Source organism: Cyprinus carpio, chromosome A3 (genome assembly GCF_018340385.1).
Source record: "Cyprinus carpio isolate SPL01 chromosome A3, ASM1834038v1, whole genome shotgun sequence".
NCBI lineage: Eukaryota > Metazoa > Chordata > Actinopteri > Cypriniformes > Cyprinidae > Cyprinus > Cyprinus carpio.
The window spans coordinates 21,433,963-21,455,882 of NC_056574.1; the positions used below are offsets into that span (position 1 = coordinate 21,433,963).

The 21,920-nt window shown below is 38.4% G+C and overlaps 1 protein-coding gene across 1 annotated transcript in view; it reads left to right on the forward strand.

Annotated features, from left to right (window-relative positions):
* The window catches only part of LOC109106335, a 48,307-nt gene that overhangs the window by 25,666 nt on the left and 721 nt on the right, over positions 1-21,920 (forward strand). Inside the window, exons 4-15 of the mRNA XM_042732961.1 lie at positions 12,632-12,682; positions 14,350-14,655; positions 15,226-15,546; positions 15,663-15,968; positions 16,129-16,509; positions 17,530-17,666; positions 19,144-19,459; positions 19,612-19,896; positions 20,003-20,311; positions 20,442-20,735; positions 20,861-21,187; positions 21,264-21,578. Of these exons, the coding sequence (XP_042588895.1) occupies positions 12,632-12,682; positions 14,350-14,655; positions 15,226-15,546; positions 15,663-15,968; positions 16,129-16,509; positions 17,530-17,666; positions 19,144-19,459; positions 19,612-19,896; positions 20,003-20,311; positions 20,442-20,735; positions 20,861-21,187; positions 21,264-21,578 (3,348 nt within the window). The remainder of the gene's footprint in view (positions 1-12,631; positions 12,683-14,349; positions 14,656-15,225; positions 15,547-15,662; positions 15,969-16,128; positions 16,510-17,529; positions 17,667-19,143; positions 19,460-19,611; positions 19,897-20,002; positions 20,312-20,441; positions 20,736-20,860; positions 21,188-21,263; positions 21,579-21,920) is intronic.

Here is a 21,920-nt window from a genome sequence, read left to right on the forward strand (position 1 = left end):
AGGGTGGAGGGAGACAGCCTTCGCTCCAGCCCTTGCTGCAGAAAGGAAAGCACGACCGCAATCGGGCATCTTCGGGTGTCCTCTCGCCGAGAAGAACACCACTCGACGAACAGGTTCCACTTCAAGGTGTAAGCGTGTCTCATAGACGGTGCTCTTGCCAAAGTGATGGTGTTCACTACCTCCTGGGGTAGGTCACCTAGAACCTCCGCGTCCCGTCCAGGGACCAGACATGGAGTTTCCAAAACAATGAACACTAGTTCCAAAAACCACCCCAGATCTCTGAGTCAGTAAATCCTTCCTCAGAGGAATCGGCCAAGGAGGGGCTGTCACAAGGAGCACTAGTTCGGGGAACCAGGTCCGAGTGGGCCAATACGGCGCCACTAGCAAGACTTGCTCCTCATCCTCCCGGACTTTGCACAGTGTCTACGCAAGATCTGACCACGGGGTGAGGGTTTGGCGACAGGCCGGTGTAACTTGGACCTCGTGAGTGCCGCGCTTCCACGCCCACCTCGGGACTCGGACATAAAGCCAGTGCTGGAGCGGTATCATATGTTAGAGGCTGAGCGGTGTAAGTGCCGCTGCTGCCACCATATGCCCCAGGAGCCTCTGAAAAAGTTTCAGTGGGACCGCTGTCCTGCCCTTGAACGTATTCAAGCAGGCTAGCACCGCCGCGCACATTCCTCTGTGAGGCGTGCTGTCTGTTCGACTGAATCCAACTCCATACTGAGAAAAGAGATCCTCTTCATCGGCAAGAGTTTGCTCTTTCCCCAGTTGACCCAAAGGCCCAACAGGCTGAGGTGCCAGAGCACCAGGTCCCTGTGCTCGCACAACTGTTCCCGAGATTGTGCTAGTATCAGCCAATCATCTAGTTGAGAATGCGAACACCCTGCTCGCTGAGGGGAACAAGAAATTTCCACTTAAGCCCTACCCTCTCGGCGGCCCGGCAAAGCATAGCTGTCATCTCCAGATCTGATTCAAGCTTTGCCACCATCCTGGGGGGCGGCAGCGTGGCCGAATCTTCATCGGACAGCTCTCCCTCTGATGCTGAGATCGACATCTGGTCGGGGGGAGGCCCACTGGATACCGCTGGTACGCTCTTTGAAGAGGGTCCAGCGCGTTCTGTGGGTTGCTCCACTGGATCGGAGGTGCAAGGGGAGTGAGGGTCCCCAGAGGGTTGGTTCCCTGCGGGGTTTGCCACCACTGTAATCCTCAAACCACCCATGCTACTGCTGGAAGTGGTTCTCGTCTGTCGGCCGCCAGAACGAGCCCCAGATCGTGGCAGCGGCAATGGGACTTCGCCCCCCTGAAGGTAGCGGAGCCTGGTTCGCAGCTCTGAGATGGTCATCTTCCCGCAGTGCGAACATGACTCATCCACAAAGGCCACCTCAGTGTGCTTGACACCCAGACACGTGAGACAGTGATCGTGACCATCACCCGTTGTCAGGTAACGACTGCACCCAGAAACGCATGGGTTAAACGGCATCCTTATAAGGACGATCTGTCGTCTTTACAAAGACGCACCCGTGAAGCTCTTTTAGAGAAATTTGCTCTTTAGGAAATGCTCTTTTAGTGCTGAGGCGCACAGGGGAGTTGGCCGCTTGCAACACGACAGGGGGTAGTGCAGCCTGAAGTGCGCAACCCACTAGACATGGGAACGACCACTGCTGAAGCGCCGTCTCGCCAACACACGAAGCTTCCGAGAGCGTGCTGAAATCGTAGTTCACAGCAGACACAGTTTAGCAGATTGATACTAACGCTCAGCTCCGAAGCGAAAAGCTGGTATGCATTGCACCTGCTGCCTTATTATACTCAAGCTGTGATCATCAGCAGCTGGATGCAATAATTGCATGCCAATGTGCATTGGCTCAGTTAAGTTTACACTCGAAGTAGATTGACCTATTGAAGTGATATCCCAATTAGTCGGTCACCGACGTGACGTCAATCGACGCGAAATGCATAACTTTTGTCAGCACAGTCAGAAGATGATCTGACTCGATTTTGATAAAAATCGGACCAGTGGTTGAGGAGGAGTAAGAAAAAGTAGGTTTTTAACATAAATCAAAATGGCGGACAGGGAGTTCAGATTTCCTACTAAAAATTGGTATGTCTGTTGCCGGCATGACCCAAGGAATATTATGAGACAAGTTTCATTACAATAGGCTAATGCAATCAAAAGTTATTAGCATTTTTGGAAATTTCATAATTAAAGGTTAATGAATGGCTTATTACACTTGACCAATAGGTGGCGTTGTTACCAAATTGATATGGCCTGGCCAGTGTGAGGTGACAATGGCACATTCAAAGTTTGGTGTAAATATGTCCAACCTTTGCAGAGATACAGCCCTCAGATGCAGTTTGGCATCTTTCCAGCAAATTCATTGATGGGCTAAATGAAAACCGTTTTGTATATTGACACGAAATCCATAACTTTTTGCCATTTTTGTCTGAAGAGGATCATGGCCAAATTTGGTGAAAATTGGACTAATGGTCTAGGAGGAGTTCGAAAAAGTAGGTTTTCAGCATGAATCAAAATGGTGGACAGGAAGTTCAGTCAATATTGGGAAAATTGATATCAGTTTTCTCGGCATGATCCAAGGAATCTAGCAACATCAGTCACATTACAATAGGCTAATGTAAGCAAAAATTATTTCTAAATTTCATCATAACTTTTGACCACAAGGTGGTGTTGTCCCCAAACTTTTTGAGTACCATGAGGTTATGGAGCCAAAGATTTTTGCAACTAGTTTCGTAATGATACACTAATGCGTTTGTAAAATACACCATTTTAGAACATAATTCAAAATGTCCGACACCCAAAATGGCTGACATGGGAAAACTGTGTATTATTCGACTCGGCATGATGCATTTAATCTAAAGACACCAGTTTTGTTGTTTTTGGCCAAAGCATTCAGAAGTTATGAGCAAAAAAATGCATTTTTCATATCTCCTGACGACTAGGGGGCACTGCACCTAAACACTGCAGGTAGTCTCAGGTCATCCTTGTTATAACACACACCAAGTTTGGTCTCAATAGGCCAAACTGTAGCGGAGATATAGCCTCACGTCCACTTTTGCATGCTTTTTGTAGAATTCATTCACGTGCTATTCGGAAACGGTATGACTAATCCACTTGAATTCCATATCTTTTTGCCAGCATGGTCTGAAGATGATCTGGTTCAATTTTTGTGACAATCGGTTCAATCGGTTCAATCGGTTCAGTCGGTTCAATGGCCAAAAAGTTGTTTTAACGAACAATTTAAAATAGGGAAAAAACTAAACCTTACGATTTTTGAATTTGGGTATCCATTCGACTCGTCATGAGCCAAGGGATCAGAAAAAAAAGAATTTTAATTTTGTGGCTTACGGTTCAAAAGTTAATAGCATACAATTTTTGAAAGTTTAGACAAGTGGTGGTGCTAGAGAATTTGAGTTAGAGACTCCAAATTTGCTATGGTAACTTTTCTCACTATTTTCTCACTCACTCACTCACTCAAAAAAAAAAAAAAAAAAAAAACGCTAACGGATACAAAAGGTGCCTAAGCACCTTTGGTGCTTGGCCCCTAATTATGTAAAGAGCAGCCTACATGTTTAAGTTATCCCAACATAATTCAGCCATGTTAACATTTATCTTTGACTTTCAATGGGGTTAAGCTCAGCACTCCATCGTGACCAATTCATGTGTAATGGGGCTGACGAGACGTGAGACGTGCGGATCCATGTGCAAAGCTTTATTCTTAAACATGGTCAAAACAGGCAAGGGTCAGACAATGGCACACAGGTATATCGAGGGCAAGACAAGGGTAAGCCAAAGTGGGCGTGGTCGATCGGTGGCTAACCATATCCAGAGGGCTTGACAAGAAGGGAAATCCAATAACATGAGCAATAGTCCAGGCGAGGTGCAAACACAGTCCGAAACAGAAAGTCAAAGGGTTAATCCAATATAAACAGGCAAGAATCAGGTAACACGGAAAAGCAGGCAAGACAAGACTAAGAACTAAGGACTGGAAACTAGGGCAGAAGCAGTGTTGTAGTGGAGGCGGAACAGGGGGAGGGATGGAGGGCCAGGTCCACGTGGAAGTGGACAGACCAGGGACTGAGGCAGAGTTGCCAGAGCAGAGCACCAAGGCAGAACCGGCCAAGCAGGATGCCAGGGCGAAGCAGCTAACCAGGGTGGAGCCAGCAGAGCAGATGGAGTTGAGGAAATTTCCTTTACAGTGTCAAGGACTAAGGCAGGTTATACAGTGGGCTTATTAACAGTCTCTTTGGGCATGACTGACAGTGCTAAAAGTTCAGTGTAGATCTCCTTGAGATTGGCTGGACAGACAGTTTAAATTTGGGGCCATTGGCAAAAACTGAGTGGGTTGACAGTTCACAATTAGGTTCAGGAACAGACCTAAGACAGGCAAACAGTTCAAAAACAGATGCATTGACTGAAAATGGACTGGTGGACATTTCATAACCAAGATCAGTAACGGAAATAGGACTGACAGAAAGTTCAGATATATTAATCAAGACTGGGCAGACAGATAATTCAAAGCCTTATTATTGACTGAAACTGAACAGGAAGACAATTCATAAACAAGCCCACAGACTGGAACTAGACAGGCTGACAGTTCACCCTCAGGCTCATTAGCGAAGGACGGACGGACGGACAGACAGACAGACAGACCTACATAGCCATGACAGGACAGGCAGAGTGTTCACAGATGGCCTCCATAGCCATGACAGGACAGGCAGAGTGTTCATTAATAGGTGCCAATACCATAACCAGAGCTGAAGTGAAAGACATAAAACTTAACCATACTGAACTTCATTCACAGTTACACTAATAGAAACATCATGAACAAACACACAAAGATTAGATGCAGTGAATGAGACTGTGCTATTTATAATATAATGTTGTTTATCTGTATTTTGTGGCATATAAGCTGAAGCTCAAATGAAACTGAAATGGCTGTTTATGTAATACAGTTTTAACAGATCAGATAGATGCTTCCAACCAAATGTGCAGGTGTTTCCTGGTGATACTGTCAGAAGCAAACCTCTGAGCTCCTGACTGAACTGGTAAAATAACCTTATGCTTTTCTTCTCTAGATGCTCTCTAACATTTGGTGTTTAACAATAGCCTCGTTATTTTATATATTTTGTGTCAAACCTTTAATATTTAATTAGTTTAAAACATACTCTGCAAGCAAATTTGGACTTCAGCTTTTACTTGTACTTGGATTTCAACTAAAAATAAAACAGATCTCACAGTCTTTAAATATTAAAAAACAAACAAACATTTAAACATACAATTTTAGAAGACCATCATAAGTTACCTCACAAATACAATTATTAATACCCTTCTTGTATTTAAAAATCTCTATATTCGCTATCAATTTATAATATGCGAACTCTATCATTAAACAAGATTTAATTTATCCAATTAAAATCATGACAACATCATTGCATTCTTCACCATTCAGTTTTCTTTTTTGTGATAACCATATTGCCAATTTCGCTTGACCAAATAGAAAGTTCAATAAAATTAGAGTCTCTTTCTTAGTAGATTGATATTTAGGACCATATGAAAAACACTGGTGTAAACACTTGTCCCAGCATATGAAACCATCTTTTCAGTATATTAAAAAGTGGGATCAATCTTTCACACTTTAAGAATAAATGAAAACCACATGAATAAATTAAAAAAATTCTTCTTGTCTACAAAAAGGACACTCATGGTATACTTGTGGATCAAGGTGTGCTCTGTGTATGTTTGTAACTATTATACCATGCACAATTCAACACACCAGTTCTTTTTTCAGTGTGGGGCTTATACAAGGTCCTCCAGCTGCCTTTCAGGGAAACATCTGTTCCAAGCACTCCATGCCATTTTGAAACTTTAAGGTTTTCAATAGATTTAAGATGTAACACTTTTACACACATTGGGCCCTATTTTAACGATCTAAGTGCATAGCCTAAAAAGCACGGCGCAATTGCGCTTAGGGCGTGTCTGAATCCACTTTTGCTAGTTTTAGGGATGAGAAAAATGGTCGGCGTGCCACACATAAAACAGCTTGAAACAATATATTTGTGAAATTTGCATGACTGACTGAGACCTGAGGGGAAGGAGAGAGTGTGAGGAGTCAGGGACTCAGCATGGGGGGAAGAGATGAGTTTGGGCCAGCTGTTGTCCTGTGCTCTTTCTCGTCGATCCTCTCTTCAGATTAGTGAGTTTTATTGTTTTATTACAGAATAGGAATCTTGAATACAGTTTTTGGTAAAATCCATCCTTACATTATTTATGCAGACTTAACTTGGCCATTATAGTGTTTGATAGCATATTACATGACATTGGCTTTTATGACTATCAAAGACTGCAGTGACGAAGTCAAGTAATTTTTCTCATACATTAATAACTTGAACAGAGCAGGTCAGAAAGCCTCTCACAGTTGTATATATTCTTTTGGGTTTCACAGAAGGACAGTCATATAGTTTTGGAACAGCATGAGGGTGATTAAATGATGACAACATTTTTAGCTTTGGGTGAACTATCATCCTTACTAACATGAACTAACCACCTTATGGACATAAATGAGGATATTTTTGAATAAATCCTTTTGAATAAATGGACAGCCATCCATCGATCAAAGCCTCTATGCCAGTTGCCTCAGAGGAACATGCCATTGTTCAAGATTCAAGATTCAAGATTTTTTTATTCGTCACATACACAATTATATAGAGCGTTTATAACCAGCAGTGAAATGTGAGTCAGGTCCGCTCCATGGAGAGTGCAATAATTAAAGAATACAGCACAGATGAAAATATACATATATATCGCTATGAAAGACTGAAATAAAAGTAAACAATAAAAATATTAGAATAAAATATAAAAAAGATGTATACTGTAGAATTAAATATAGAATGGAAAATAATGTGCATGAAAGTACACTGTAGTTACCCAGGGATGTACAATAGGCAATGTGAATATGTGCATTATACTGTAGTCTTAAATATTAAGATACACAGGAATGTACAAGAGGCAATGTGCAAACAGGTTGTTTGTCACTGTCAGTATGTCAATGTCAATGTGAGGTAGAGAATGATGAATATCTTACTGATAAAGTGAATATTAAGTGGACACATGAAGATGTTAAGAGGCTGGTTTTGAGTTTAGGAGCCTGATGACCTGGGAGAAGAAACTCCTCCTAAGTCTTCTTGGATAGATTTCAGATAAATCTGCCTCAGTAATGATGAATAATAAGTGAGAGTGTGAGGATATAGGATTTAGATCAACTAAGTAACTAGTAGATTTTGCAGTGACCAATTCTCAACTCCTTTCTCAACTCCAATTCACACTGACAAGAGGTTGTCTGAAACCAAACAAATGTGATCTGGTCTAAGCATTTTGCATCTGCAAATGCAAAGGCGCATCATGAAAGTGGTTGTCCATGTTGATTGTGTAAATGACTTACTGAGATTTGCCTTAAATGACTGATGAAATAAGAACAAGCTCCCTTTTTTTACATGAACATGTGCTATCTTTGTCAGTCCCAAAGTGATAAATGCATATTACAATCTGGCAGGGCAAAGTCGCTCCATGAACGGCTCCTGTTATTTTAGTAAGACATGCACAGGTGAGATGAGGCACTGCATACAGTGGCACAGCATAACAGGAGCAAAATAGGGTTGAAAACGAAGAAATCATGCCTATAAAATCAACAGCGATAAGCCACATCTTTTCGTTTGCTTATTTTTGTTGCTAAAGTATAAACAAGGGTGTAAAAAGTACTCAAAAATTATACTTACTGTAAGTAAAAGTACAGATGCTCAGTGAAAATTTTTGTCAGTTAAAAGTACAAGGTATCTGGTACATATTTGCGTGAATGTAAAAAAAATAAATAAATAAATAAATAAATAAAAATAAAAAGAATGCAAAGTGAAATTGCATAAAAATAAATTGCATAAAATGTTTTGTCAGACAGAAAGCTATAGGGATAAAACATAACACAATGGCACGTCAAACAACAATTCAAATGCAGCACAGTGGAACACACACAAAAAATGCAGCCTTTAAAGGGATATGTCATCATTTACACCCTCATGCCATCCCATATATGACTTTCAAAAAAAAAAAAAAAAAAAAAAAAAATAGAACAAGTAAATAAGGAATAAAAAATATACAAAATATAAAAATTTTCAATTGTATGTACAGATATATATATAACAATAGACAGTTGTATGTAAAGGTATATTATGTGCAGATTAAAATGTAGACTAAGTATGTGAGTTGGATAAATAAGTGTATAAGTGTTTAAATAGTGTGTGTTCCACAATTATTGTCAGGTGTTCATGAGATGGATTGCCTAGGGAAATAAACTGTTCCTGGCCATTCTGGTGCTCAGTGCTCTGTAGCATCGACCAGATGGCAACAGTTCAGAGAGGGAGTGTGCTGGATGTGAGGGGTCCAGAGTGATTTTGCTAGCCCTTTTGCTCACTCTGGATGAGTACAGTTCTTGCAGAGTGGGGAAGGTTGTACCAATGATTCGCTCAGAAATGCGTACTATCCTCTGTAGTCTTCTGAGGTCAGATTTGGTAGCTGAGCTGAACCAGACAGTTATACATCATGGCCAAGAATTTTGGCACCCTTAGTAAATATGATCAAAGAAGGCTGTGAAAATTAATGTGCACTGTTAATCCTTTTGATCTTTTATTTAAAATCTTTATCTCTGATCTCTAACCTCATCAGGCATTATAGGAGAAAACTCAGAGCTGTTATTATGCCAAATGGAGGTTTAAAAAAAGTATTGAATAAAAGGGTGCCATTAATTGTGGCCAATGTGTATTAGAGAAAAACATTTATTTCATAATGATATTTTCCCCCATTTTAAATTCTTATTATCCAATAAAAGGTTAGATTTTTGTGATTTTTTTTAAATAAAAGATAAAAATGATTAACAATGCAGATAAATTTTCACAGCCTTCTTTGATCATATTTACCAAGGGTGCCGATATTTTTGGTCATGACTGTAGAAGTGCAGAGGACGGATTCAGTGATGGCAGTGATGTTTTAGCAGCTCCTGTGGCAGGTTGAACTTCCTTAGTTGGCGAAGAAAGTACAACCTCTGCTGGGCCTTTTTAACAATGGAGTGTATGTGAATGTTCCACTTCAAGTCCTGAGAGATGGTGGTGCCCAGGAACCTGAATGACTCCACTGCAGTCACAGTGCTGTCTATGATGGTGAGTGGGGGGAGTGCAGGGGGTTTCTCCTGAAGTCCACGATCATCTCCACAGTTTTGAGCGTGTTGAGCTCCAGGTTGACTGTACAGACAGCCAGCTCTTTAACCTCCTGTCTGTAAGCAGACTCGTCACCATCCTGAATGAGGCTGATAAGTGTGGTGTGGTCTACAACTTCAGGAGCTTGACAGAGGGGTCTTTAGATGCGCAGTTGTTGGTGTAGAGGGAGAAGAGCAGTGGGTAGAGAACACAACCCTGAGGAGATCCAGTGCTGATTATACGGGTGCTAGATGTGAGTTTTCCCAGCCTCACTAGCTGCTGTCTGTCTGTCAGGAAGCTGTTGATCCACTGACAGACAGAGGTGGACACAGAGAGCTGAGTTAGTTTGGGCAGGAGGAGATTTCTAAATAAAGTGTTAAAAACTGAGCTGAAGTCCACAAACAGGATCCTCACATAAGTCCCTGGTCTGTCTAGATGTTACAGAAAATAATGCAGTCCCATATTGACTGCATCATCCACAGACATGTAGGCAAACTAAAGAGGATCCAGCAAGGGTCCAGTAATGTCCTTCAGGTGGTCCAGTACCAGTTTTTCAAATGATTTCATGACCACAGACATAAGAGCCACAGGCCTGTTGTCATTTAGTCCTGTAATTTTGGATTTCTTTGGGATGGGGATGATGGTGGAGCGTTTGAAGCATGAAGGGACTTCACACAGCTCCAGTGATCTGTTGAAGATCTGTGTAAAGATGGGGGCCAGCTGGTCAGCACAGGATTTCAGACAGGCTGGTGTAACACAATCTGGGCCTGGTGCTTTTTTCCTTTTCTGCTTCTGGAAGACCTGGCGCACCTCATCTTCGTTGATCTGAATTGCTGGTGTGGGGGAGAGGGGGGTTGCAGGAGGTGTGAATTGTGTGAATGGTTGTGTGGAGAGGTGTTGGGTGTTTTTCAAACCTGCAGTAAAACTCATTCAGATTCTCCACATTGCTGGGGGATGGTGTCTTTTAGGGTCCTTCAGACCTTTCCACACTGATGCTGAGTCGCTGGAAGTGAACTGAGTCCTTAGTTTTTCAGAATAATTCCTCTTTACCACTCTGATCTCCTTTTCCAGTGTATATTTGGCCTGTTTATACAAGACATTGTCCCCCTTCCTGTAAGCATCTTCTTTGGCCTGACAGTGCTGAGTTTTGCAGTGAACCACGGTTTGTCATTGTTGTAGGTTAAATGAGTCCTGGTAGGAATGCACATATCTTCACAGAAACTGATATAGGATGTTACAGTCTCTGCGAGCTTGTCCAGATTGGTGGCTGCAGCTTCAAAAACACTCCAATCAGTGAGGTCAAAACAAGATTTTAAATCCTGCTCTGCTTCATTAGTCCATCTTTTTACAGTCCTTAATACAGGTTTAGCTGATTTCAGTTTCTGCCTGTAGTTCAGTATAAGATTAACCAAACAGTGCTATACAAATAAACTTTGTATAGAACTGCTATACAAAAATTTGATGCTAATGTATATAATAAATAAGAAATAAGAAATAACCACAGGGTGTCTTAAAAAACTTTTTGTATGTAGAACTGCTTCCTTCTGTCACAGAATCACCTGCCAAATCAGCCTCCTACACCCGCTCATAATCACCTGATTACTGATCACGGACACCTGCATCCTCTCTCTCTCTCTCTCTCTCTCTCTCTCTCTCTCTCTCTGAAGGATTAGAAGTTCAGCTCAGATAAGACTGTTTGCTCTGCTTCCATTGATCTCTTCAGTTGATTTTCCTATGTTGGAAGCTTCTCCTCAGTTGCCTTAATAAACTCTGCTCCTTAGGTGGGGGGCTATGTGTCCCTGTGTGTGTTCGGCCCCTGTCTGCTGTGTGCCTTGTTTGTTTTTATGGCAACCCTTATTAGTTGTCACAGTGATTAATCAGTCTCACCAGTTGCTTGTTAACCCTTTGTTCTCCTGTGTATAAATAGCCCATGTGTTTCACTTGTATTTTGTCAGGCAATGTTTGCAGTTCGTTTTGTGTTCCTCCCTGGTCTTCGTGTTCCTCTGTGTTTCAATAAACTCCTTGCTTTTATATCCTCATCTTCATCTGCATTCCTTGTTCCCAGCGTTACAAAACATGAATGTCAGCTGAGGACTGCAAAGAGATCTCTGCAAAGAGAATTTCCCATGATAGTGCTGCGATGCTTTCATTGGTGGCATTCTACAAGGTGTTGCTGAAAGTAAAAATAATGTCCTTGTTTACAACTTAGTTTCAGTCCAATTCAGTATCAAATATTTTTATATTTTGAAGACCAGAAGTAACTTGTTTGGATGGATGAATGATGCAAAAAATGGTTTGGTTAAGGTTATTACTACCCTTAAAATGGTTTCACTTTTTAATATCAGTGTCTTATATTATCCATTGTTTTGGATAATATATAACATTAGTGCTGTATCTTTAGTGCAAATCATATATCATATTTTCTATCCATTTAAAAGAAAAATAACAAATATTGGGTTTGAGTTTTTGCTGCTTCTTGTGGGTTTTTGGTTAGCAACTCAAAGGCACAAATCACTGTGTTTACTACTTCGACTACTGGGGGAAAGGAACCAAAGTCACCGTTTCCTCAGGTAAGATATTGAGATTTTCTGTTAATCCATTTTTATGCATTTTTGAAGATAAGGTAAATAGTCTTAACACAAAATATCATGCAGACATAGCCTATTTTAAAAAATTTATCTTAGCTAACAGTGGAAAAAGGGAGCGTCAGTAACAATGCCGAGTAAAACGCTCAGATTAAAGAAAGTGCGCACTAAAATTTCTTCAAAGTCGCTTTGATAATGTATGGCACGACAAGGTATAGGCTATGCAAGTACTAGGGTTATGGTATGGCTCTTATCGTGAACCTTCCCGTTGTGACGGTGCCTTTGACTACTGGGGAAAAGGAACAACAGTGATTGTAACATCAGGTAAGAAGTAGATTTTTGTTTAGGTATATGAGCCGAACAACAAAATGCATGTTTATTAATATACTATTTAGTCCACAAAAAAATTGATAATGGACAGCGCTGCATTTATTTATGAAATAAATAGGATTGTAACTTGGTTTGCTGATATATAAAAAAATCGTTTGTGTTTTTGTGCGCTGAAGAAATTAAAAGTATCACTGTGACTATGCTGCCTATGACTACTGGGGGAAAGGCACGTCGGTCACAGTGACATCTGGTAAGAAGTCAGGTTTTCACAAACGTTGGCATATGTTTTAAACATAAAAGTAAAACTAAACCTACAGACCGCTTGTCCGTTTTGCAAGAATAAACCTCATCAAAAGGATAAATAGTCGAATTTGTGGGTTAGGATAATAAATGAAAGTGACTTGTCATAGGCTCATAGCTATTTTTGTACAATATCCATGGGTAAAACTGTCAGTGTGACCATGCTTTTGACTACTGGGGGAAAGGAACCATGGTCACTGTCTCGTCAGGTAAGAAAAACATACTAAAACAAAATCTTATTTAAGTACGGGGGAAAAAATGTGACACATAAGCCTAATTTGTCAAAAAGTTGTTTTTACATTTAAGCAACATTTCAATGGGGATTTACTTATTTTACGATAGGCTATAGGACAATTAAAGTCGGGACATGTCTTTAGAGTTTTGCTAGAAACGCAAAGATTATGAAAAATTAAATAATTTTAAATAATTTGATGTGTACACTCACAACGAATTGGCTACAGGTTATTTAACAGACAGAGCGTTGCACTTTAATACTGCCCTGTAACATTAAAGAATATTGTGTAACTGGGCTTTCGGCTACTGGGGAAGCGGCACTAAAGTCACCGTAACAAACGGTAAGATTTTATTAACAATTGCAAGATCAGTTGAATCGTAAAATAAGACAAAATGTCAATGTATGTTATTGTTTACAGTTTTATTATATATTGAGGGTTTTCTATTAATTGTTGTCAGATGAATGGTTATTTCATTAGAAAATGTATACATAATTTTATAATATTGTTTCGTTGTATAGCTGCTAAAAAAAAACAAAAAAAAAAAAAAACAATAACAGTAGTTATTGTTAAAACGACTCATTTCAGCGTTCATTATTCTTGCATGTGTTGGCGTAATCTGCGCAAATAGACGCTGAAAAGCCAAAGTACAAATATAAGACTAACTAAATAGGCTAACTATACTCTAATGTGTCTCGTGCGTTTAAACTTTCTACACTGATACAGCCATTACGTGTTATATTTTTAAATGACAGATTACATACCTTGTTAGGAAATAATTAAACTGTTTTAAATAAATATATGAATAAAATAACGCTGTATATCTTTGTACGATAACCAGCCAGTATTTAATAAATGTTTGCAATTACAAATGGATTTAATTATCTCGTTTTCGCATGATTCCATGGTCACATACTGCTATATAGTGCTCTTATTTCAAATTTTCAAAAGGTTTGGATTATTTTATTCTATTTGTTTGTTTTAACTTACACATTTCATAGGTTATGAACTGATTCATTTGAAACAAACTGAAAAGTAATTCTGCAGTCAAAAATTCCAGTAATAAATTAGTTTAGAAATATAACGCTTTATTCATTACAGCATCCAAGAGAAATAAATATTTCACCCAATTCACGAGATTTTGTGTTTTATTATGTGAAATACTTTATTCTAATAGGTCAATCAACATCTAAAACTAAAAAACAGACTGCAGAGCAACATTATGTCTGCTCATCCAGGAAACCTGTTTCAAAATAGCTGTGCTAGTGTTCTGTCTTTCCAGTCTTCACAATTTCAAATCAATATTTAATATCTGTGTAGTACATATTTGTTAAGTAGCTTGTGTGCAGCGTTGATCATTAGGCTACTGCAAAGTTAACGGGACTTCAACGCAAAGTGAAGAGTGTCTTTCGTCTTATGTAAAACCAGTTAAACTCAATCATTTTGTTTTACTTTGTTATTTTGTAATCTATTAGGCCTAGATTTTTTTTTCCATATTTTATTTAATTCATTAATTCATCCATTCAGTCATTCAAGATGTACCCTTGCTATCTAATAGGCCTAATAGTGTTGCATATGTAGGCTATGTTATATGTAGGCCTAGGTTGTATATTTTGTCTGAGAAAGATGCAATGTCTCTACAGTTCAACCATCTGCACCAAAGTCAATCTTCGGCATGTCTCAGTGTACTTCTGATTCTGATGGGTTCCTCACCATCGGCTGCTTGGCAAGAGGTTTCTCACCTGCGGACTCGCTTACATTCAAATGGAAGGATTCTGATAAAAAAGAGTTGAGTGGTTTTGTGCAGTATCCGGCATTTGGACGGGATGGAGACTATAGCAAAATCAGCCATCTGCGCGTGAGGAAAAGTGATTGGGATGCTAAAAAACCTTACAAATGCGAAGCTTCAAATTCTGAAGGCAGTAAAGAAACTACTCTTGTTCCATCACGTGAGTTACATTTCTAAAATGTCTAACATTTAACATTAGCTACTTCATGTGTCTCTCTATTGTATCTCGCTGTTGGATTAAGATTATGTTGTTGTTTCTTTGTGTAGATGTTTGAATGGGATTTTTAGCACACTCTTTGGTTTATTTAACCAGTGAACCTCCTGTTATATTTTTGTGAATGTCAAGCGGTTGTTCTTTATCAATGTTTAATGTCAGTCAATGTTTACACCAGCTGAGAACAGCAGGGCTACAAATGTAACAAGTCTAAAAACGCTAGAACAGAAAAGCACATAGCCTAGTAGGCTACATGATTTCTTTAATTAATGAAATACCCTTAGGCTTTCAGAAATACTTCATTTCTGAGTCTATGTCAGGGAATGCAATGACATATGAGATTTTTCCCCCACTGCATGAACCAAAATATAAGAAAATGTTTTTAATATAAATAGCATTTAACATTGGCGTTCAAGCTCAACTACAAGAGCATCTTATTCGCTTGCTTAAAAAGTCATGTTGCACTATTTTCTTTTGCTTTTCATGTCCTCTCTGCTTTCTCCTGTATGTTGCCAGCCCCACCGCCAGATCAGCATGCAGATGTGTACTTAACAGTACCTACAAAAATGGAGTTAGACAATGGAACAGCAACCTTCATGTGTTTAGCCCAGCGGTTTTCACCTAAAACATATGAGTTTAAGTGGTATCAGGATGGTAAGGAGGTGACAGATGCAATAGACAAATATGACAAAAGTGAGAAGAAAGGCTCAGTAACCGAATATAGTGCCACAAGCATTTTGCAAATCAGTGCCGACAAATGGAATCACCCAAACAACAAAATTAAGTGTGAGTTCGTGCACAAGACGGGAAAGAAAGTTATTGTGGCAGAATATGCAGGTATGTTTTCTCTTGAGAATGTGAATGTTTTGAAAATAGTTTCTTTTATTTTTTTTCTATTTCTTTATTAATATTATGTTTACGTCTCCCCAAATCTGTCTGCTTTTTGTACCCAGTTCCTATTCAAGATTGCACCAATATTGCTGTTGATATAGTGCCTCCCTCCCTTGAAGACATGCTGAAAAATAGACAAGGAGTGCTGAAGTGCAAAGCTTCAGCAGACAATTCAGGTTTCACCAAAATAACAATAGAAGCGAATAATAATATCATCGCTGAGGCAGCAATAACTGAAAACAAAAAAGTTGTGGAACTTGACGCCCCGATTGGCTATGAAGAATGGAGCAATGGAACCGAATTTACATGCACCGTTGAACACAAAGAGCTAGCAGAGCCCAAGGCAACTAAGTTCATCAGAGAAAATGGTATGGGTTTTTCTTTTTGTAAAACATCATGCAGTTCATGCTATTACAAGGTCTTTCATTACAATTTGAAGTTAATATAGAGTTTGACAAAAAAAAAAAATAATAATAAGAGAATGACTCATGAGTCATTCTGGTCTTAATTGTGATCTTGTTTTACTAGGTAAAGAACCCAAGAGACCCTCTGTTTATATATTAGCACCCCCAGAGCACAAAGAGGGTGACAAGATGACCCTGACATGTTATGTGAAGGACTTCTACCCCAAAGAGGTGTTTGTGTCTTGGCTTGCTGATGATGAACCTGTGACTCTTGGGTACAGTTACAACACTAGCCTGCCAATTCATAATGATAAATACTTCTCCGTCTACAGTCAGCTAACAGTTGATCATTCAGAGTGGAAGAGCGGTACAGTGTTCAGTTGTGTCGTGTACCATGAAAGCATTGATGAAAAAATGCGCGTACTGACAAGATCTATTGATGATAATATTGATAAGGCAGGTGTTATTAATCTAAGTATGAATACCCCTGCATCTTGCAAGGACTAGAGTATTGTGTATGTGGTGTCTTCCTGTTATGCCTGTTAAGTGTTCATCTTGTTTTTCTTTCTTTTTTTCTTCCTGTTCTTGAGTTACATGTCCATATTTGTAATTGTGTTGGTCTTTAATGTTTGTGGCTTCTTGCTTTCATGCATATTACATGTAGGAAAAGACTAATAAAAAAGAAACAAAGCATAATTCCTCTGCATTTAATTTATGTTATTATACCAGTTTCATATTTCTTCGTCACAGCATATGTGAGCATTAAAGATCACAAACATCATAAAATAACATCCTCCACAGAAATTGAGAAACAAAATTATATATATACATAATTTTGAAAGTAATTAAGAAATACCTATAAATACATAAAACATATTTAAAAATATTTACAATTTAATATATAACCTAATATATATAATATAATATAAAATATATATAAAAAGACAAAATGCCATTAAAGCTATACCATTAGCTGGCACATAAAATGCATAATAATGGGAGGAAATGTTTGTCAGTGTGTGTGTGTGTATGTGTATGTTGTATGTCATTTGTACTGTTTTATACTATAATCACCCAAACACATAATGCTCTCTATTTGTATTAGTTCAATTATTAGAGATTGATAATTCATAGCCACATCAGTTCTTCTACAGCATGCCAAGACACATTCAACTGACTTATTTGAGCTCATCAGGGTCACCTTTTCTTAATCAGATTTCCATTGGGTTATGTAGTAAGCATGCTACATAATTAACAAGATAATAAACTGAAAAAAGGCAAATACAATATAATTCAATCACGGTTCTTTCTCTGTCACAATATTCTAATTGGTTTGCGTTTATATATTCTTGTATATTCCTGCCCTCAGTCCACCTGTCTAATTGTATATGAGGATGGGCAGGTGAAGTGATTAAAACATTATAGTTATAAGAGAACATGCTAGACTGTTTTACAAATGTTTGTACCGGAGAGTGCCGATGTTGTCCTGTAGGTCATGCTAATGTGTTCTTGTCTATTCCCGCAGCTGTGATTGTGTGGATAGAGCATTCCCTGTATGACGCCATTGATACAGATGATAGTGGCATTGCAAACACTGCTGTAACCTTTGTTTTCCTGTTCCTCATCACCTTGTTCTACAGCATAGGGGCTACTTTTGTTAAGGTATACAACAGAGTTTTTTTCTAGTTAATTTTTAATTTAGCATAATCATGAGACTAGATTTTATAGGAGCATTTTAATTGATGCAAAAAAAGTTGTCCTTCCTTTTAAACATATATTTAACTTTGAAAATTATTAAAATATGCAAGTTAAACAGAAGATGTTTTTCTGGCTCTTATTGGTATCAAATTATGCTTTCAGGTGAAATGAAAGATCCCTTTAAGGACATGCAAGACTTCTCAGAAAAACAGCTTTATTCTTTTTTTTTCTTTATTGTAAATATGTGATTGTGATGTTTGTTTGTTTTTAAGTTTTACTTTAATAAAAGAAAGAAACCATTTGATTGCTCTTGTATTTTGTTTCACTCAGGTTGACAAAATTTTAAGGAGACTTGCATGATAAACTTTAATGCTGCTCTAAATATGTTTATATAAACTACATAAGAAGTGACATTTATTAACACACAGGAGTGTCTGAAGGCTTTTGAAATATGTGACCATGGACCACAAAACCTAAGTGTCTTAAGTGTCAATTTTTCGAAATTGAGATTGATACATCATCTGAAAGCTGAATAAATAAGCCTTCAAATGATGTATAGTTTATTAGGATCAGACAATATTTGGCCAATAAACAACTATTTGAAAATCTGCAGTCTGAGGGTGTAAAAAAATCAAAATACTGATAAAATCCCCTTTGATGTTGTCCTAATGAATTCTTAGTTGTGCATATTACTAATCAAAAATTAAGTTGTAATATATTTACGGTAGGAAATTTACAAAATATCTTCATGGAACATGATCTTTACTTAATATCCTAATGATTGTTGGCATAAAAGACAAATCTTTTGACAAATACAATGTTTTTTTGGCTATTGCTAAAAATATACCCCAGCGACTGAAGGTTTTGTGGTCCAGGGTCACATATTTCCCTCATTTCTGAAAGTAATGAATTACGCATATTTTCTTAAATCCTATACTTAATTTCTCAGAAAATCTCAGAATCTGCAAGAATTTGTTCATTGTGTGACTGAAGCACAGTCTTTTCTAGCTGTGAATATTTGTAAGCGTAAATATTTCATGCTGTGAAGTATATGAAAATAAATTGCATAACAAGAGTCATTTTATGTAAATGACAAGGTGTCTTTCCTGTGCAGATGTGTTCAGCCATGTCTCAGAGATGCAGAGGGTTTTCAGTTCTGCTTTTGGTGGCTATTTCAGCTTGTCTGTTACCTAACGCTTCCACCTGCTATTTGCTATGTTCTCTGAAGCATGTTTCTGATTTCCTCTTTTGTCCATCTTTTGTTTCAGTATCTGTAACATAAAAAAAAACTCTCATGATGCAAATAACCATCCACTGAAACACTGACAGCATTAATTTCTATGTCTATTGGAATTTATTGAATAAGCATGCATAGGGTCAATCTATATTTTCATAAATTTTGTACCTTTGTTTAAACCACACTGCCTAAGTTAACTGATTTTTCATATCTATTTTAATAGCAAAACGTGTCAATAAGCCTACTATTGCTCTGATGAGTAGAGAGGACGGTGACAGGATTGTGTTGGAGTGCCAGTTGAATGATTATTTCCCAGAAAAACTTACTGTACAATGGCTTGAGGGTGATAAGCCTGTCAATGCTCAAATTAATAAAAAGTTTCAGAACACTGATAAAGGCGAGAAAAAGTACACTTACATAAGTCAGCTATCTATCAGTGCCCCATATGAAGGCAAAAAGTACACTTGTAAAGCCAACCACAACTCTGAAGAATTCGAGGAAGTATATAACACGTGCATGGGTAAGTTGAACATAATGAAGAAAATAATGAACAAATTTCAAAATATAATGTCTGGCTCATAGATATGCTTGAAAATATAATTATTGTATTAGCATCATCATGTGATTCTCGGCTGAATGCAATGCTAACTTTATTCATTTCACCCTGTACAGCACAGTCTTTGTTCAAACCTTCAGTCCAAATAAAGAAAGCCCATCTCAGAGACATCTTAAAGGGGAGTGAGGTCACAATTTCCTGTGTTGTCGAAGCACCAGACAACACTATAGTGTCATGGTTGACAGACAATGTCAGTAAAAAAGCCACCAAAGAAGTCAAAGACCAGTCCAATAATATTGTTAGCAACTTGACTTTGTCCAGAAATGATTGGTTGACCCTTAAGACCATTGTTTGTACCGCTAAACATCCATGTTTAGAAGAGAGGGTGGAAATTAAAGCTGGTAAGTGGTTTCTTTTGCACTGATCAGCATTTGTCAAAGTGTTTTTATGACAGTTTAGCTTCTAAAACCTACGTATCATGTGATGAAGTGTATGTTTGCTCCTCAGATGATATAAAGACAGATCCTGTAGTGGTGATCAGGAGGCCTTTCGTGAAATCAACGCAGGCAGGCAGTGCTGTGCTGGAGTGTGTTGTAAATGATCTCCCCTCTGGTGAGGTCTGCATCAACATCCAGGCCAATGATAATGATATCTCAGATTTAAGTTGTGTGGATTGGGCTCCATCCGAAAACCTTTGGTCCTTGACAACACATTTTACAATACCTACTGAGCATCAGAAAACTGGAAAAACCTTTACTTGTAGAGTTCATGGACTCTTGAAAAAATGGACATCCAAACCTACTGGAAACATTTTTGGTGAGAAATAAACATTTCATCAGTACCACATTAACAATACTGGGGACAGTAATTGATGTGATGTATTGAATTTTATTCATGATGTATTATGTTTTCTTCACTGAACATTTGACACTATTTTCTTTCTCAGGCGATCCTACCATAGAGCTTGCTGTTGTTCACAGTGTGGGTCAGTCTAGTTCAGACTCACAGAAGCTGCTGTGTTCTGCGACAGGATTCGACCCGAAAATCAAGTGGCTTTCAAATTCTACGGAGAAAACTGGCGGAGCTTTAGACGCTACAATGATGGAAGATGGACGTCTGAAAGTGTACCGTGAGATACTGGTGCCACAGAAAGAGTGGAACGAAGGGGTCTCTTACACCTGTCAAACTGATGATGGATACAGTGGGAAACCTGCTAAGAAAAGCACCAGTATTTGTACAGGTAAGCAATGAAACAATGAAAAGAGATATCTGATAATATTGTCCTTTAGTTTAAGCAAGAATGTTTGGTTTCGTTCCTTGACTATGAGTTAGTGAATGTAATATCTCAACAAATGTGTTCAACAGTGATCGCACCTTCCAGTAAACAGGCAGAGGTCTACTTGCTGGGTCCATCCCACAGTGATGTGAGATCTGGCACCTCTGTGATTTTGACATGTTTGGTTGTTGGTCAGAGTGTCAGGTTATTCTCCATCCAATGGAAAGTGAATGGTAAACTTCTCAATCATGATGTCGATAAACAAGCACCTAAAGAACATAACAATGGGACTCAAAGCAGAGAAAATATTATGAGGGTTTCAGGTACAAAATGGAATAATTATGATGTCTTTACCTGTGAGGTTACGCATTTGTGCTCTAATGATAGACACCAGCAGAACATCTCAAAAACCCGAGGTGAGCACTTACAGTTCTCAACAGTGCCTTTACAGAGAATATTTTCCTATTACTAATCGTTGCAATATACCCGCAGACCCCAAACGACCCACTGTGAGAATCCTCAGACCCTCAGACGGTGATCTCTCTGGACTCCAAAACACCAACCTTCTTTGCCTGATCACTGGTTTCTTCCCATCTGATATCTCTGTACAGTGGCAACTAAATGGGACGCAACTAGATGCGTCTCAGTTCACTAACAGTCCTGTGGTTGCTCACACTTCAGGAGGTTTTGCAATGCATAGTGCCCTAATGCTGCCTGCATCAGAGTGGAAGGATGGCATGTTCTCGTGTGTTGTTTCTCATGAGTCATCCCAAAGTCCAATCATCGACACTTTAGAGAACTTGTATGGTGGGTGCCATCAGAAAAATGTACCTGAAATTTTAAATAGGATTGATCAGATTTAATTGCTAAGATTGTATTCATGTTGCATTTGAAAAACTTTGATACCGTTTTCAAGAAAGGTTTAAATTTAAGTTATATAGATGGTATTATGAAATTATACCATTATAATAAAAAAAAACATAATATTAAATGATTTATATATATATAATATATATAAAACATTAAATGTATATGTTAGAAATATATTCTTTTCCTTACACCTTGAATATATGTGAGTCTAAGAAATGATTATTTAATAATATATTACATGATATAACGTCATGCTAAGCTACAATTTGAATGCAAAAC